The 17594-nt window shown below is 44.5% G+C and overlaps 1 protein-coding gene across 1 annotated transcript in view; it reads left to right on the top strand.

The window, feature by feature from the left end:
* LOC135904861 (ornithine decarboxylase 1-like) overlaps positions 1-2532 on the top strand; it is a 37440-nt gene extending 34908 nt beyond the window's left edge. Inside the window, exon 10 of the mRNA XM_065435844.2 lies at positions 494-2532. Coding sequence (XP_065291916.1) covers positions 494-808 — 315 coding nt within the window. The 3' untranslated portion in view covers positions 809-2532. The remainder of the gene's footprint in view (positions 1-493) is intronic.
* Positions 2533-17594: the final 15062 nt, after the last annotated feature.

Here is a 17594-nt window from a genome sequence, read left to right as displayed (position 1 = left end):
TTTTTGCGTTGGCTCCTGGAAGAAGCGGTTTAGCATGCGAGCCCCTCTTATCCAGATGGAGGACAATTAAAAGGTGTTTAAATTTTATGGTAGTGGAACACAGGCGTATTGTGATAATGCTGACATGTGTGATGATGACACTGTAGGGATGATTAGTTGGATTATTGCAGACACCTCTATATGATAAAGTCACACCATACCACTTGTGATTGCTAGTTGAGGACTTCGGATTAAGTCTCCTCAGCTGTTGTTATATATCACGCAGCAAAACCTCATCACAGAGAAAATTTCACATTCATCTCGTACGTGCATACCCCACCACGTTGTGCTAAGTGACCAAGCTCCATGTAAGTTGTGCCACTACGGTGGTTTGCAAATACATAGTGTGCACATGGAGACCTTCGCTGAGGCTACATCTTGCTTCCGTGGTATCCGGATCATTCCAGTCGATATATTTGGCATTAATATTGTTTTATTTATACTGTCTTCCTAGGAGCGCAATGACCAGCCGCGCAATGTGTTGACCGCCTTCTGGGCCGCCACCAGCAACCCGAGAGACCTAATATTCGACAAGCAGCTTTTCTGGCCTGTGGAGGTCAATGAGTGGCTCCTGATCAACAACATAGGTGCCTACTCGCTAGTGCTAGCTTGCAGCTTCAACGGCTCGGGCATGCCTCCGGTAGTCTACGTTGCTTCCACACACGACGCTGATACCGTCAGTAAAGGCATAGCGGCGGCTTCTGTGAGCAGTGGCTATCCTCAAATGGAGCGTGCAATCAAGTCAGTGCGAGGCAGCACATATTGCTGAATATTATCTGTTGCTTTATCCTCTTCGATGTTCCTAAAAGGCGCGACAGTAGTGGTCAAGGTCCCCTCGTGAACGGCAGAATGAATGTTAGCTATACTGTGCCAGAAAGCCCATACAAATTACCCTCCGTGAGTAGAGCTAATCCCCCTTTTTTATTTAATGTGTATGATAGCAGTCGAAAAACTACATCTGATAACACGAAGCTGCTTTGGGATAGAATTTCACTCCGCAGAACGAAAGTTCATCCATGCGTGTTGTGACTTGCTTCATTATAAACTTTCCTGATGAAAGCAAGCTCATCTGAAAAGGATTGATCTCTTAGCACCGAGCAGCGGCTAATGACTTGCGTGAATACAATGAATTGAATAGACCTACTGGGACCATGCCATCTATTCACCCGGCTTACAGTAAGCAGTCATAAAGCGAAGGCTGTATTCACATTTCGTGAAAGGAGTAGTAATGAAACACCAAATGACGGCGTTCCACTTCCCTGCAGTCTAATTGATGTTATCGGGGACGTCGGGGGGAGCAAAATTTATCGGCTGACACAGGAATGCAATTAATGTGCCAGAGGGGCACACGCACACTCCTACACGTGTTCTGCAGGTAAATTATGATTGCATGAGTGTTACAGTGGAAGATAGAATTTCGTGTGCTGAGAGTTCTGTAGACGCTTCATTGTTTTACCACTTCAAAACTAGACTCAGCAGACGCTGGTTCCCGTCTGCGGTGGAAAGTGCACATCGAGAAATGTCTTATCTCCAACTTTAACCATGTTGTCGTGATTTGTGTTGTGCTACAGCATGCCGCACAGCTCGAGAAATGCACGAATAAGTTTGTCCACTACAACATTTTCCAAAGGACACCAAACTAAAACACCGCGATTGTTTACGAGCTACTCTGATGAATATTTATTGAGACAGGACACGAAAATATTTGAGCGTAGCTGAGATGTTTGTTGTGTTTGCTGATATTAATAAAACATTATCTCCATTAGCCGAACTCACTCTGTACATAATGGCTTCATTTGTATCTTAAGAAATAAAGTCGTTGTGCCCTCTACATTATTTTATATAATAGGTCTTCTCGAGCTATTGAATACTTTTCTCATTTGCGATCAGTATTTCAAAAGAACGTGATCCATTTCTCGCGGTATCTAACAGCGCTGATAACTGTCAGAATGTTCGTTCAAAAACATTATATCAATTCAGTGTCTCATGATTTCAAAACTTCTGCCGTGTTACGTTGCGCTGTGATGGCGACATATGCTATAAACAAACTTAACTGGACAAGCTTGTCATTTAAATGTTTGCGTTGTTTCCTATAATCATATGCTTGAAGTTTCTTGCCTGTGCCTCCTTTCTGTATTTGTCAGAAAGAACTGATATTCATAACTTTACCGAGGAAACAAGTTCATCTCCACACCACCTATTACGCGAGAGTATATTGGCAGTGGGAAACAAGATGGCGAACACTTTCTGCAACCGCACCAGAACCATCTGTTGGTGGCCATGTTTCAGTAAATGACCAACAATTATTTTGAGGCGTGTTCTCCACAAAAAATCAGCCCCGTTCAAATTATTGTTTATCTGAAAGAATCATACTACCCCCCTCCCCTCCACAGAACCAGATACGCAAACACTTAGTACAAACCACCTGATATGGGCGACCTACATGAAATGTACACGATGGAATCGGGGAATTAAAATGTGTTTCAGCATATGCGTAAGGGGTTCAATGTCTTCTCTTTCTTCATGCATTCAACATAAAGCACCATTCAGAGGGCTTCGCTCTCGAAACGTGTTCTCATCCCAGTGATGTGCGTACTATGTAGAAAAGGCGTTTTCTAAGGGTCTTTTATTCCTTCCATCCTTTCTTTATTTATTTATTTCTGTCTTTCTTTATTTATTTCCTTCTTTCTTTCTTTCTCTTTCCTTTCTTTTTTATGGACACTCCATCCCCACTCGCCGTGTCGGCGTCGTGTCCCGGCTTTGGGTGGCGAAAGAAAGAGGTAAAAAACGATAGAATTTGCACCGTTCACAGCAGGACATTGGCCCCTGTTTGATTGTTTTTTTTCCTTCCCAACCGAAGCCTGTTTCAGGTTACAGCGCCCTTGCCTGGCACAGCGTCCCGGATGGCAGTTGAAGCGGCGCGCGCTCTGCGGCTCAACATGAAACAGTGCTTTTAGAAATGACATATTAGGTCTGTCCCAAACATTCATGCAATTAATTAGCAAGAAACTTGGACAGCGTGTAGCGGCGCCCCTCTCTCCACTCTAAAGCTGCTGTATGACACGGCAGAATTTCAGCCGTGCACTTTTGAGCAACGCATTTTTAGTCATTGTCGAAACGTAGATCGACTAACAGGTTGAACAAAGAATCAAATCACGTTTCTTGTGAAATTGGGCAAGAACGGTGCAGAATTTTCTCAAATATTGCAAAAGGCTCGATGCCAAAAGGAAAGGATGTCCTAAAGGAAATAACTGTGCTTAAGTGGGCCCAGTGTTCTCGGGAAGGCTGGGAAGACCCCAAAGATAATTCAAATGGAGGACGCCCCGCCACCTTATGCGAAGATGAAAACATCGATGCTGTGCATTCTCCTATGCTTAGCGATAACCCAATGGCTGTTACAATAATATTAGACGCACCTGGTTTGGGAAAGTCGTCAGTACATTTTTTTTCTTCCTGAGAATTCGGAAATGAAAAAAGTTTGTGCCAAGTTGGTGCCGATACTGCTGAACGGAAGTTGCGACGCTAAGAATGTTGCATTGATTGGAAAACGTCAGACTACAATGGTAGTTTTTGCAAAGGGTCACCAGTGGTGACGAAACCTGGATCTATGTGTGCGACATCGAGGTGCAATATGATCAATGAGATAAAAGCGACGAAGAGCAAAGCAAAAAGCAGTCATGTTTACATGTGTTTTAACTGTCATGGAATCGTGCACGACTTATCGGTACAAAATGTGAGGTCAAACTCTGAATGCAGTTTCTAAGTGGATGTCCTCAAGCGCCTCAAAGATCGTGTGGGCCGCGTGCAGCCACCAAATTTGACGAAATAGGGCGCTGCATTCTACACCACAATAATGCCCCTGCGTGAGCACTCTACATTGACAATGGGCGAGGTCTTCACACGCAGTTCCATCACTCGGCTGGAACACCCTCCCTATTCGACGGAGTTAGCGCCCTGCTATTTTTCTTTCACCAAATGCAAAATTGGTGTCATTGGTGCGGCATTTCGTGTATATGGGATGACATTTCGAAAAGAAATGACATCGTTGCTGACGGGGGTTCCAGCAATGAAAGAAGAGGCGAAGCCAGTCAACTGTGTCGAATGGGAAGTAGTTGGTGACCACATTGATGTTGGTGACTACACCAAGGTGACTGCGTTGATGCATGTGAGAGTTTGTGAAATAAATTGTTTTGCACGTACCACATGGACGTTTTGCTAGAGCACATACAATTTGCTGGTATCGGGCCAAAGCCACTGCATTCCTACGAAACATCGCAGTAGTAAGTCCGACGTCTTGTTGATGCTGCACTATGGCTGAGTCTAGACATGACAGTTCACAATGCATAAAGGAAAGAATCCGTCTGCTGTCCGGTAAGCGCTGTAGGAACCGTGGTATCCGTGTAGAATCTGTAGGATTTGCCCTTGTTTCGCTTGTTTGCCTAAATACGCACGGCTGTCGCAGCTTCCTCCAAACAAAAGTTACCAAAGTTATCCATGTTTATACTATCTGGAGAGTACCCAAAGCAACACAAACGCTTACGTTTCGCTTTTACGCAGAACATTAGCGACCACAATCAGCACCGTGCACACCACGAAACTAGTGGCATCTTCGGATAGTCGCTGTGATCCTCTGAATCCAAGCGGACCGATTCTGGGGGGACTTTGAATCCATGTAGAAGAAATCATTCATCAGCCGAACGGCCTGCTGCTTTTTGGAGCAGGGGCAGGGAAAGAAGCGATAGCTGAGGTCAACTTTTGGTAACAAGGCCAGCTCCGCCTGAAGCACCGAATTAATTTAGATGTGAAAGGTGGCGTTGGTGGCGGCATATCAACGGATCGAGCGTCCCTCTTCGCCAGCGCAACCGCAGGAACGAGCGGAGCCACTGACCGGAAGCCGACCAGATTTCTTGGCTGCTCCTGGCGGCGATATTAGGACTGCGTTTCTTCGCTATGATATGGTGTCGGGTGATCGGAACAGACCATATGAATGTAGTTGGAGCTACTATTTTTAAACCATCCGAAATAGACCATGACCTTCTTAAGGGGCTTTAGAGTTCTCTAAAACTACCATTCAAAGATGCATAAGCATAAAGTAGTTAAACCTCCGTAATTTTCTTGAGAGCATCACCGGCTCTCCACGTGACAGTGCTGACCTGCGCAGTATATAGCCATGGAGCACAGTATTCGCTGTTTGCGGAGAAAATTTTTCTGCCGTACTCGGGAATGGCACACAACAGCTTTCTATTTGTTAGGAATCTTTTCTTCTAATTTCAGACAATTCTTAGCATGCGTTCCACCTAGTGGGCGATCGCGGCGACAGCAGAGGTGCAGCTTTGTGCGAGCCACTGACAAAACGCACAGAGGATAGTAGTGTAAACGAATCTTAACAAAATACGACCCCTCCCCCTCGTTTTCGTCTCTCGCTAGTATTACCATTCAACTGACTTTGTTATCTTGGTATTTTTTCCCAAGAAAAATATGAAAGTTGAGTGGATCGTGTAGGAGCGCCATGAGCACGCTTTGCTGTACAACTAAATCTTTGGGCACGTCTATTTTCGCCATAACAGAAGCAATGGCGATAAAAGGTGCCAAATGTATTTTGGTGGCTATAGCTCTTTCTCAAAATTTTCCCTTCTTTCTTTCTTTTATTGTACAAACTCTATAATTCTGTGAGGCGTTTAAACGGTATGTGTAATGACGTTTCATATTTCCTTTTTTTTACATGTCTGCTTGGTTTGGTACTAAGCACACCAGCATGCTCACGCGAAACACATAGCATTCATCCCGGTATCTTAAAGTTCGCAGCTACTGGTACAATTATTATTTTCTGCGCCTCGCTGAAGCGCATCACACAGCAGTGTGAACAACTCGAATCGGCGCATGACGCGTCTATTCTGTAAATTCTCTCACGAGATTGTTTAATGAAATTGTTGGAAGTTTAATTTAACTGGTAGTTCTGCGGTAATGTATCTGTTACTCCAATAAGTACGAAAAAACAGTGCAATTCATGGCATTTTATGAGTCCATGTAGCTGCGTAGAACCGGATGTGCAGCCTGTTGATTTCCGTTCTCCATTCGGCTACGCACCCCTTTGCTTGATCGAACTTAAGCGCCGCTAAACGTGATAAACATATGCGCATGCAGTAACGTTCTATGAGCGCGTATTTACAACGTGTTATCAAATAAACGGTGAGGAATTAATAGTGGGCCACTGCAGGAATATCGAGAGCGCGCTAAGTGCTGAGGTTTGGGGTCCTACCTTTATTTTAGTCGTTAACTGCCTGGAGTGACGAATACTCCATGCCATGTGACACTCTGTATATGGGAGCTATAAGTTCATTTGGGATGCAGCCTTGATTACTTGCGAAATACCATGAATCATGATGAGTTGGACTTACCTGCTCCAAACCAATCAAGTTATGTAAACCAATTCTAGAGGGGTTGTCCTTGCCGAAGTTTTCAATCGGGCATATATATATATATATATATATATATATATATATATATATATATATATATATATTCGTCTCCGTTCTTTCTTTCAACGATTGTCTATTGCAGGATGAACGATGAATGATTCCTGCCCTCCGTGGGTTAAGCGTTTTATCCCATGGTACCAATGCGTGGTCTTCTTTCGAACAATCGACATGATAACCACATCGGTCGCGGGCGGTTTATTCACCTTATTCCTTTTTCATATGCCCACGCAGTAAAGTTCCGTGTTACATCATACACAGGGCTCTCGCCCTGTGAGTATAACTGCAATCCTTTACACCGTATAGTCTCACAAAACTAAAGAGATACTAAAATTATTTCAAAACAACATGTGTTGGTAAATTTCGACGTGTACGCCTGTTGTCTTTCGTTGCAGGCATAATTTCCCCGGTAGGACTACGCTACGTTTGAATTACTTTGTTGTTTTGTTAGAAAAACGTTACATGAATTTCTGTAGCTTTGTATGCCAAAACCACGATCCGATTATGAGTCACGACGTAGTTAATCACTACGTAATAATTTTGACCACCTGGGGTTCTTTAACGTGCTCCTAAGCATGAGTTTGTATTTCGTTCCAATCGCAATGCGGTCGCCGTGACCACGATGGTACCCACTACCATGAGCTCAGCAGCGCAATGCCATAGCCACTTCGTTACCGTGGCAGGTATTTGTTTCCTTCAACTCCTTTGTCTCCTTTGTACTTACTGCCAAATAGCAGCAAGTCCTACTATCTGCTACTTGAGAATCTTGCCATTTTTTCCTTGATATTTCAACACCCAAACCGGGGTCCGTCGCCGGCTGCAGAACTTTCAGGTGATAGCAAGAGCCAACTATTGCACAAGTTGACATTCTTGAGAGTGTAACCTTGGCTCTGAGTCTACGTGTAGAGTGCTTGAATTGGTGGCAACAATGAGAACGATGTCTGTTGTAAGTTATTACAAGCCATGAACGCTTTTTATCGTGATCTGAGCAGAAGCATTGAAGCACGTTAGGTGGATCCAGACCCAACAGCCTTCAGAAAACTGCATTAAAAATAAACACGTGTTCTGAAAACTCTAATAAAATGAAGCTTTCAGATAAAGGTGTTCAGAAAACCGAGTGCCATGGTTAAACTCACATATAATGTGCCAGGGAATACAACTGGAAGCGAAATTAAATTATGGATGTAGCAACAATTGCCGGTGTTTTTGTAAAGTAATATAACGCCATCAGCAGCCCACGCCCATTTCTGTTCAATCGCTTTTTGCGCAAACACGCCGAGGGACAGCATATTTCTTCGGCTTATCCAAGGAACGAGAAATATCCGCAACGACTATAACTCGATGAATATGCAAGACAATGACATTTGCGTTGATTCTATATAACATCGGTGCCTAAAATTTGATGTTAACATGACCGTTTGACGCAACACGAAAAAAAAAAGAAAAGAAGAACGTTCCCGCAAGGAAGCTAGCAACTAAAGCTTCATCCCTCATTGTGAGCATATTTTTCCCAATGTGCCGTCAAAGAGAAGCCCTTTCGCCATTGTTTATTTATTTATTTATTTTGCGAGGCGGGCGTTAACATTCTATTTCTCTACCATGTAATAACTGCTGTGCTCATGAAAGAACACTTAAAGAAAATAAGGAAATTACACAGGGAAATTTTGGGCAACTTCACACAACTTGAAAGCGCCTAACATCGAGAATTAATGTTCAGGCTAATGTTATCACGGCACATATGAACCAAGCTCTTAAAAAGGTGGATCGTTTGGCACAATATAAATGTATACATACTGCTCACAGTTAGGTTTACAAGCGACCAGAAATTTTTTCTCGATGAAGTTAACTGCAGTTAATTAGATAATTCGTTAAATGTTTCCCAATTGACAGTACGTAAATTAAGAAGTTGTAGACATAAAAAGCTGGGATGTTTTCAGTGATGTAAAATTAGTGTGCCTAACATTTTTCACCTGAATAAGAAAACCCGCAAAACATGACAACTAGCACGCAATTACGCAACAACGTGCACCATCAGCACCAGCAACGTGGGCCTTCAATTAAGAAGATTTACAATCCTGCCGAGTTCATGTAAACGTAATCATTGATAACGTTGGGGGAGCGTCACTCCGAGCACTGATGAAGTCCGAAAAGCGAGAGAAGCTATAGCATCGGAAAAGGCATCGCTACAAGATCGCGACCCAGATGGCTTTGTTCTCACGAGTGGCCGTGTCCTTGGTGTTAGTACGGAATCAGCACCAATTTGACCGTCTTACCCAGTGAGCCTACATAAGGCTGCTTCTTTTCAGCGCGCATGCATGTGTATGTAACAACGTGGTATTTTTCATGTTCAGCAGGTTTCCTTCTTCAGCTCATGAAATTAAGCACGCTAAGTTGAAAACATCCCAATTCAATGCTTAATATACCTTCCTAGAACTTTTTAACTGACAGATTGTGAATCAGAAAAGTAAGTAACGAGTTCCATAATCTATTACATATAATTGTACAATTTCATCAACAATTGAACGGTGACTTTTACACTTGACTCTACAAGATGTACGTAGTTTTGTGGGCGTAACACTATTCATACATTTGTCTAACTTTTTCCTTTTTAGCTGAGCGCTCTGTAAATCACTTCATAAAAAAATCGATCTTAATTTTTAACAAGGTCGTGTGCCGATAGAGAAACTTTTATTCTTCAGCTGGAATAATCCAGGAAGTGGACAATTTCTGCACGGTAAGTTCCAGTATGCAATTAGATTAATTAGACAATTTGGCCTTTAAAATATAAGTGTCTATATTGCAAGTGTGCCGTTTAAGTCAATCACAGAGCAAGGCGTGCCCATTCGATATAGATGAAACAGCACGCGTTTCCAGATTTCCATCTTCAAAATGAGAGCTGCCAAATAGGTATGCGTTCCAGGCATCGCTTTCCCATTGTGCATGCATTACAGATGGGTTGTTGGAAAAATCATTTATGGAACGCTGGTGCATTGCGGCACACATACTTTGAACCAATTTATAGAAAACTGTTCTAGGGCTAAGGCGTCTAATTAGCAAGCCCTTAAAACTGGGCTGCCTTCAATATTGCAACTGAATATGTGGCCTGAATTAGATCACGAGGATTATTTTTGGGACTTTTTCAATGGCCAGTGGCGTAGACAAACATTTATTTTGGGGTGTTTCCGCCATCCACCACTTGTTCCTCTCCTTTCTCTCTCTCTCTCTCTCTCTCTCTCTCTCTCTCTCTCTATATATATATATATATATATATATATATATATATATATATATATATATATATATATATATATATATATATATATATATATATGTGAAGGTTGTGGACCACGCAAAGACACACTCCTCGGACAAGGATGCTTTAGCAACGAGTATGCACGTTTTGCAGCAACTTCGGATCAAATTATTCCATCATTCTTAAGCTATATTCAAAGCTGGTGATATTAAACAATATAAAATTTTGTTTATAAATTGATGCATTCATGTGATATATGTCGATGACCTAGCTGGTACAGGACTTGGAAAAATGAACAACGCTAAAAACAGTGCCACATAAAAACAAGACAGCGCACTGTCGTGTGTCTTCTGGTTTGCAGGCCAGACTTGTTGCCGCCCAGGTAACAGTAGAAATCACCGTTGTTTACCAGCCAGATTTTTTAGTTAGGGGTATGGTCACAGCTACGTACGGGAGTGGGCGGGCACTATTTGGCAAGTTTCCTATCACTCAATCGTGCTTTCGGCGTTGTGGGCTTGCTATATTATTCTAGATTTAAAAATTAAGGAGCGAATCTTTGCGCTAGAACTTCGATAGTGTCATATGATTCAAGTTTCCTTCACTTTTGGTAACCAGCTGTCCGACTTGTTTGAAGAAATGTTTGGAAGTAACTTGCGATCTTGGTATTGTAGTCATCACGCGACGCATGTTGTTATTTGTTCACACTCGGGAACTGACGAGGTAGAGAGTCTCAAGCACGGCTGCTTCCTCTTTAGAAGCCTTTGTGAAAATTACTGCATCCGTAGTCCGTAGTAAAATGAGGGCTAGTAGCTCCAAGAGATTTGAAAGCGTCGTGTCTCCTGACACCAGTCTATTCTGAAAGTTTCCAATGCGTTTAGTTAGGATGCGCTCTCCGCAGCAAGCAGCACGTGTTACCGCGTGGTGGGTGAGCCTCAGCTAGGCGACTGACAATGTATGTCTGGGGTTGAGCGATCGGGCATTGACATTATGCTCTCCCTATGTCCATAATTATCCGCCAACTTCGCTCTTGACGCCTTTTATGCGCGTCCCCCCGCCTCGCATGCATCCTCCGCTCGCCTTCTTAACATTATTTTCCTTTAGTCAATGTCACTCTCTTCAATGTTCACCGGTTTGTTGAACGGCGCGACGGCCGCTAACGTTACTATATTTCTGTTTATGCGCGAACTTCAAGGCCATTCTCCTTCTTGCCTTCCCACCTGTTTGTTGTGGCGGTTTGTTAGCTTCCCTGGCCCACCTCCCCTGTCATTGATATATTTTGCCGGGCACAAATCAGCGTTCTTTTAAAGCGAAACTTTTATTTTCGGAGGTTTGTCCATGTCGACGGTTCAGACCGTGTATATACATGGAAGGGGCGCGGCAGAGAGGAAATAAGACGCGAGAAACTCGTTTGAATCTTTGCACAACATCGAATATGCACAATTCCATCTGGAGAACCCTGGGCGTCGGTCACCACTAGCCTCTTGACAACAGTAATTATCCATGACCCCCAGCAAAACCACTGCAGAAATTACAGCGCTTACCTTTCTACTATACCCAAGTCCAGAGAGAAGTTGGCTAGAATAGTAGAGAGGGGAGAGGAGGCAGAGAATGGGTAGGACCGACGCAGTCGCGAAACGAGTGTTTAACAGCCTTGCGACTCTTCATTCACAGTTCCCATACAAGGTGGGGGGAAGGGGATATGGGAAAGTTGACGTGAGAACGCAAGGAAACGCTACTACTATAGACACGACAGCAGTTGTGGGCAAACTGGATAAACTAAAGTTCTAGGTATGGTGACATGACAGCCCCCTCCTCCCCCTTCGGACTTTCCCTTTCATCCATCTCACTCTTTCGGAGCCCACCTCCTGAAACTTTCTGTTCCGTGGAAAAGGTGGGGGGGGCGGTTCGTCAGAAAATTTCGGGGGAGGAGGAGTTCAACCTCTCAACCCCCCCCCCTCCTGACTACGCCAATGCAAATGGCTAATTGCACCTGTTATTTGACGCGGAAGCAACGTTGGCCACATCATTTGACTCAACCGGTTGGGCGAAATCGCACTATCGCCAAATGCGAACTTCGAGGAAAAAAAATAAAAGCCTTTAGGGACTCTTTGATTCTTTTAATTCAATTACTGCGAGCAGCAGTGATGGGGCCCGCGACCTCCTCAATAAATTACGAGGTCCCCACGTGATCCTGAGAAGAAAGCTCCGGTGTTTGCGAAAACCTCTGAAAGAACTCCAGTGTCACTAGCAGCCCTCTTAGAAACTTCCAGGCAACGTTAAGGGTCTTCGCGCCCTCTGAAGAAGCATCCAGCTTGCGCTGTGTGGCAGACGCGCACTGTCCTCAGCGCGCCTATTTACAGGCAAGAAGGGCCAGACAAGCCCAGTTAGCGAGCACTCCGCTTGGTGGCCTTAACTCAATTCGCATTTACTATATGGTTTAATTGATAGGGTAGTGTGCCGTCCGTGCCACACAGCAATAGAATAACCTTGGTCACTCCTGTGAAGACACTACCAAAATGGCACTGCGAGCAACAATTGCGCTAAATAGAAAATTCAAATATGTGCTGCTAGACGTTGTCCGTTTGCAAACTCGAAATTCTTCTTCTTGACTAGCTCATCTTCTTTCTCTTGGCAGTTAATCGCATCTCAAATGTGATTTTTTTTTCTAGAACGACGTTTAAAACCCAGACAGTATACGCATATAAATGAGGTATAGGAAACGAAAGGCACGGAGGTTAACCAGATTAAGTGTGCGCTTGCACACTCTACATCAGGGAAGGGCAGAAAAGAGAAGAAAACAAAGACAAGCAAAAGATCCGTTGGCCAAAACAAGATGAGGCACCTGATAACCATCGCTGTCTTTCACGTAGTCTGGAAGCTTTCAGAATACTTACCCGTGTTTCTAAAGCAACTTGCGCTGACGCTGTGTGGGATCAGGGTTCAAGTGTTCCGCTTTACGTGAAGGGACAGTTGTGGAGTTTGTCGAGCGTGGTACAAAGCGCTGTTCTGTGCACAATAAAACGAGAACATTCACAGAGAAGGTTTGCAGTCGTCTTTTGGGATCCGCAAACTTCCCATTCGGGAATTTTACTCATTGCGATGACAAAGTAGTACACATTTGCGACTGCATACATTACTTATATTGGCAAGCTCACATTGGCTCAATAGAATGCGGCTTAATGTACAAATGATCACGTTTGTTTCATGGATACTGACCTTAGCTCCACCTTGTGCATGGCCCACCATTATGGGGGTCTCACGCGTACCTTTGGGGCAAAGGAATGTCAATACAGTAGTGGAACCAATTGCAATGGCATTTATTGCAGATTTCATACACTAATACCTGCTAGCCAAATTATTATCAACAGAACGTGCCGATGGGCATGCGACAAATCTGAGAAGTCCGACTCACCACGACTGGATATCGAGCGAATATGTTCTCCCCATGCTGGACGCCAACGCCTGATTGTTCGCATGTACGGTCATGCGAACGGCGGCGCGTTCGAACGATCGTGTTCGTCCATTCCGGTGTACTGCTCCTAGGCCTCGCGAGACGGTCTCGCATAGCATGGATCGAGGCACGCGCGGATTGTCCGCGCCGCATCCCTAGCCCGAGCCAAAGAGGAAGAGCCTTCTCCTTTTTGCGCCCAAGTAACCCCGCCGTTAGTTGGCGTCAGCTGCGCAACACTCGCGCCATCTCTCGTACTACTCTGCAACCCCACCGACCGCCGTTGAGGAATCACGTGGCGAAGCAGGATTACAAGAGCCATGCGGGGAAAACAACATTAGTGCTAACGTCCCGCATCCAGTCGCGCATCCCCATGCACACTATACAACGTGCCGTAAATATTGTATGTGTTCTCTGGCTTGGAGAACTGCAAAATGAAAACATCGAAATTGTAACGGTGATTTTTTTCTTTACCTTTTTACTTCAGCAACAGTATAACATTAGTATATATTATTTAGCTATATATACGCCAGTTAAAGTGTTACCTTGATTATATTAGCTACAACTGTACCTATATTACCCACTCTCCTTTGTAATACTTCGGTCTCGATGGTACAAAAAATAAAATAAAATAAATGAAATTAGAAATGTCTCTTGGGACAAATAAACGCCTGCGTAGGCATGCTACTTAAAACATAGGTGTTAGGAAAATGCAAGGTTATTTCGTACATTTCCCTAAAGAAATGGTTTATATAATACATGATTCATATCGCATCTTATGGAGTAGTGACTAAATGTAGCTGGCAACAAAAGTGATTGTTAAAGGTATTATAGATTCCATCTGGCAATGACTATGTCTCATTGTTGCCCCAGTGTTGTCACAGGTGCGTCCTGTTTATTTTTCGTTAGCTTTATTAGATTTCTTTAATATTAAAGAATTTGCGGCTGCACCCGTCTAACGGTGTCTGTCGATATTTATGTGTTAGCATTGAATCAATATAGCAAGACAACGTATTGCCACCGTAGAAACGAGTTAAGTATGAGGCAGGTATGCTGCAGCGGGACTCCGCTTTTGCGTTTCCCTAAGAACATTCGGTGCCATCTAGCACCACCGCCGCGAAGCCTGCGCGTGGCCTCCGAAATGTAAGGCGCCCCGGTGCGGCACCATGCGGCCACCGGGCTCCTCTCGTGCTTCTGTCTGGACATGCTGTGCTGTCTATTGACACTGCTTCGAAGACCGCGCGTGGCCTTCTAGATGAAAAGCGCGGCGCGCTGGTGACCACGAACGCTGAGAAATGTTCTCTCGCTTGCCACGCACTAATTGGCACATACTCAGCGGTAGAGCACTGCACGGGCCTGATGTTTCGGCCCGGACCCGGCCCGGGGCCGCTTCATGAAGCCCGAGCCCAGCCCGCGCCCGTGATACTAAGCCCTGGCACGACCCGCGCCCGGTCGTTCACTGCTAAGCTTAGCCAGGGCCCGCGTGGTCATGACCGGGCCCGTCCCGGACACGCTGGAGAAAATTTTATGATGATAATGATGATGATGATGATGATGCTTGGTGCCTTGTCCTTTTTAGAGGGCAATCAGACAGAAAATTCGGTGTGTACATGCATCGAAATTTTCCTTTACCCGGGGTGATGGATCAGCGGTTAAGCTCTCGCGCTGCTAAGCCCTAGGTCGCGGGTTCTATAACCGGCCTCGGCAGCCGCATTTCGATGGGGGGAAAATGTAAAAACACCCGGCGTACTCACATTTAGGTGGTCGAAATTAATCCAGTCTACACTATGTACGGCATGCCTCATAATCATATCGTGGTTTTGGGACATAGTACGCCAGAACCTAAATGAAATGTTGCTTGGGCGGTACATGAAACGTCATTACAATAAAAGTATAGCAACAATAAAACACAGCAAAATGTTTTTTTAAACAAAGTGGACAATTAACATGAAGAAGCGGATAGAAGCAAACCCAGGACATTCTCTTTAATGCTCTTGTCTACACTTCACGTTGGAAACAATAATGATTATGCAAATTATTAAAAGAGGCTCATGAATAATAGTTTGTTGCAGCAAGGTAAAAAAGCTTGATGTTATTAATGGGGAAAGCAAGCAAAATCAGATTAAATATAAATCGTTCATATTCTGACTTCAACACGAAAACGCAATCACGACGTACAATTTAAATTATATAATCAAGTCACACACCATGCTTCAGGCTACCCAAGATTAAAGCTTACTCCTTTTTTACGTAACAAGGATAAAAAATACGCCTAAAATAACACGCAGTCATACAAAAAGACTTCCCCCAAGAACAATGCCACAAGAATAGGACTGTGCGAAGGCCAGCAAAAGGCAACAATCGACATGTTCTTGTTCAAGAACAGCAAGTCCCCCTGTATTGGAGCACATAGCCAGCTGCACTAAAATTGCGTTCGCTACTTACAGATTGGACCATTGTGTCAGCGTTACCTACTCGGCCTCTAATCAGCTACAGTGTACAAGCAATACACACCGAAATCTTTATCAGTGTTCTGGTCCATTTAGTGTACTGGTCCATTGCCTGAGCGGTTATTCTTCCGCTGGGGCGCTTGCATATACCTTGATTGTACGATTCGATCGTATGAGGTCAATCAGCATGCGAATTCACAAATTCATGAATTCACGCAAACAGTCGAATTTACGGGCACACAGCATAAAATAAACGCATAAGTAGAAATAAACACCACTTGCGTTTGCGCTAAAATACTGTAACAGTACCGAGATTGGTAATCGTGCAATCGCAAAAGCAGTAACAGGGAAATTGTCCGGAAATAGATTCTTTTGTATAATTTCTTTTTTTTCTTATGCGTAAGAAATCTTCGTTTTGTGGAAAAAGAAATCAAAACTTGACCTGTTTTTCTATTTTCTTCACAACGGTACACTAAGAACCAGCTCTTTGTATTTGTCACTTCAGCTTGCCACAGAATGCCTTTACCGTGAAATGCATAACGTTCACATGCGCTTGTATGCTCCACTTGGGCCCTTTAATGAGTAGGCCCGAGTCCTACCTGGGCCCGTGACTTCAAGCCCGAGCTCGGCCCGTACCCACGGCTTTAGGCCAGGGCCCGGCGCGGAAGCGCCGTAAGACGCTTCGGATGACCCGGCCCGAACTGCGTGCCGGGCCGGGCTTCCGGGCCGGCAGGGGCCTGTGCAGGACTTTACTCAGCGACCCGTGTTACCGAGCAGTTTATTTATTTATTTATTTATTTATTTATTTATTTATTTATTTATTTATTTATTTATTTATTTATTTATTTATTATCTCAAGGCCAGGAGGCATTACAGAGGGGAGTGGTACATGATAACAGAGTAAATCGTATCCAGCTTTTCTGGACACGAAGGTATAGTTAGCGTTAGTGCAACCACGCGGGGTACGACCTCAAACTTTTCAAACTACCCGGACAACGACGAAGTGTCTTTTTCTTAGAACACTTCTATCTGTGTTCTCTGGTTTCTGGCGAAACCTTCGGAATTTCCTGGTGCCTCGGCACCTGGTCTTGTGGCCATGGACGCGGAGCCTTTCAGAGGCCCTCCGGGCCAGAGGTCATCAAGGCCGTCCCGCACGAGGAAGAGAGGAAGCGTGCTCAGTGACACCGAGGACACTGAGCTGTACTCCGTGTCGGATGAAGACTCGTCAGATGATAGCTTCATCACTGTCCGCAGAAAGAGGGCCAAAAGGAGGACTGTCAACGCGAATACACCAACGCAAGTGAGCCCGGCAACTCTGAAATCAAGGCCTGAACGCTGGCCTCACGCCATCGTGTGCGTACCCGAGAAACCCTCAAGCAACATCCGACTGCTAAACAGACAAGAACTATCTGTTTTCTTGGAAGGGGTTGCGCCGAATGAAATTAAGGACATTCGGATAAATACACGCAAAAATGTCCTCGCAAGCGATGTTTCCAACGGGACTGCGCTCGAAAAACTGAAGCAAATCTCGAAGCTAGGACACATCAAAGTGTGTTTCTAAATCCCGATGGATGATGCATCCACAGCAGGTGTAATTTATGACATTGATGTCGCCATTCCCAACGCGGACTTGACTATCCTCGTCAAACCAGCAAGTGAGAGTGTTGTCATCACGCGTGTGAGCAGCGTTGGAACTTCGCGCTGCCTGAATCTTACTTTCAAAGGAGATTGCCTACCGTCTCACGTCAAAGTCGGTCACTTCCAACATCCTATTCGGCTCTTCGTACAAAAGCCTCTTCAATGCCATCAGTGCTTTAGGCTTGGACTTGTTAAGGGGGTCTGTAGAAACTCCTTACTGTGTCCCCGGTGTGCTGAACCTCACGCAGAGGACACGTGCCGGGCTGCTGTCATAAAGTGCGGCAACTGTA

This window comes from Dermacentor albipictus, chromosome 1 (assembly GCF_038994185.2).
Source record: "Dermacentor albipictus isolate Rhodes 1998 colony chromosome 1, USDA_Dalb.pri_finalv2, whole genome shotgun sequence".
NCBI lineage: Eukaryota > Metazoa > Arthropoda > Arachnida > Ixodida > Ixodidae > Dermacentor > Dermacentor albipictus.
This window is presented reverse-complemented; position numbering and strand designations above follow the sequence as displayed.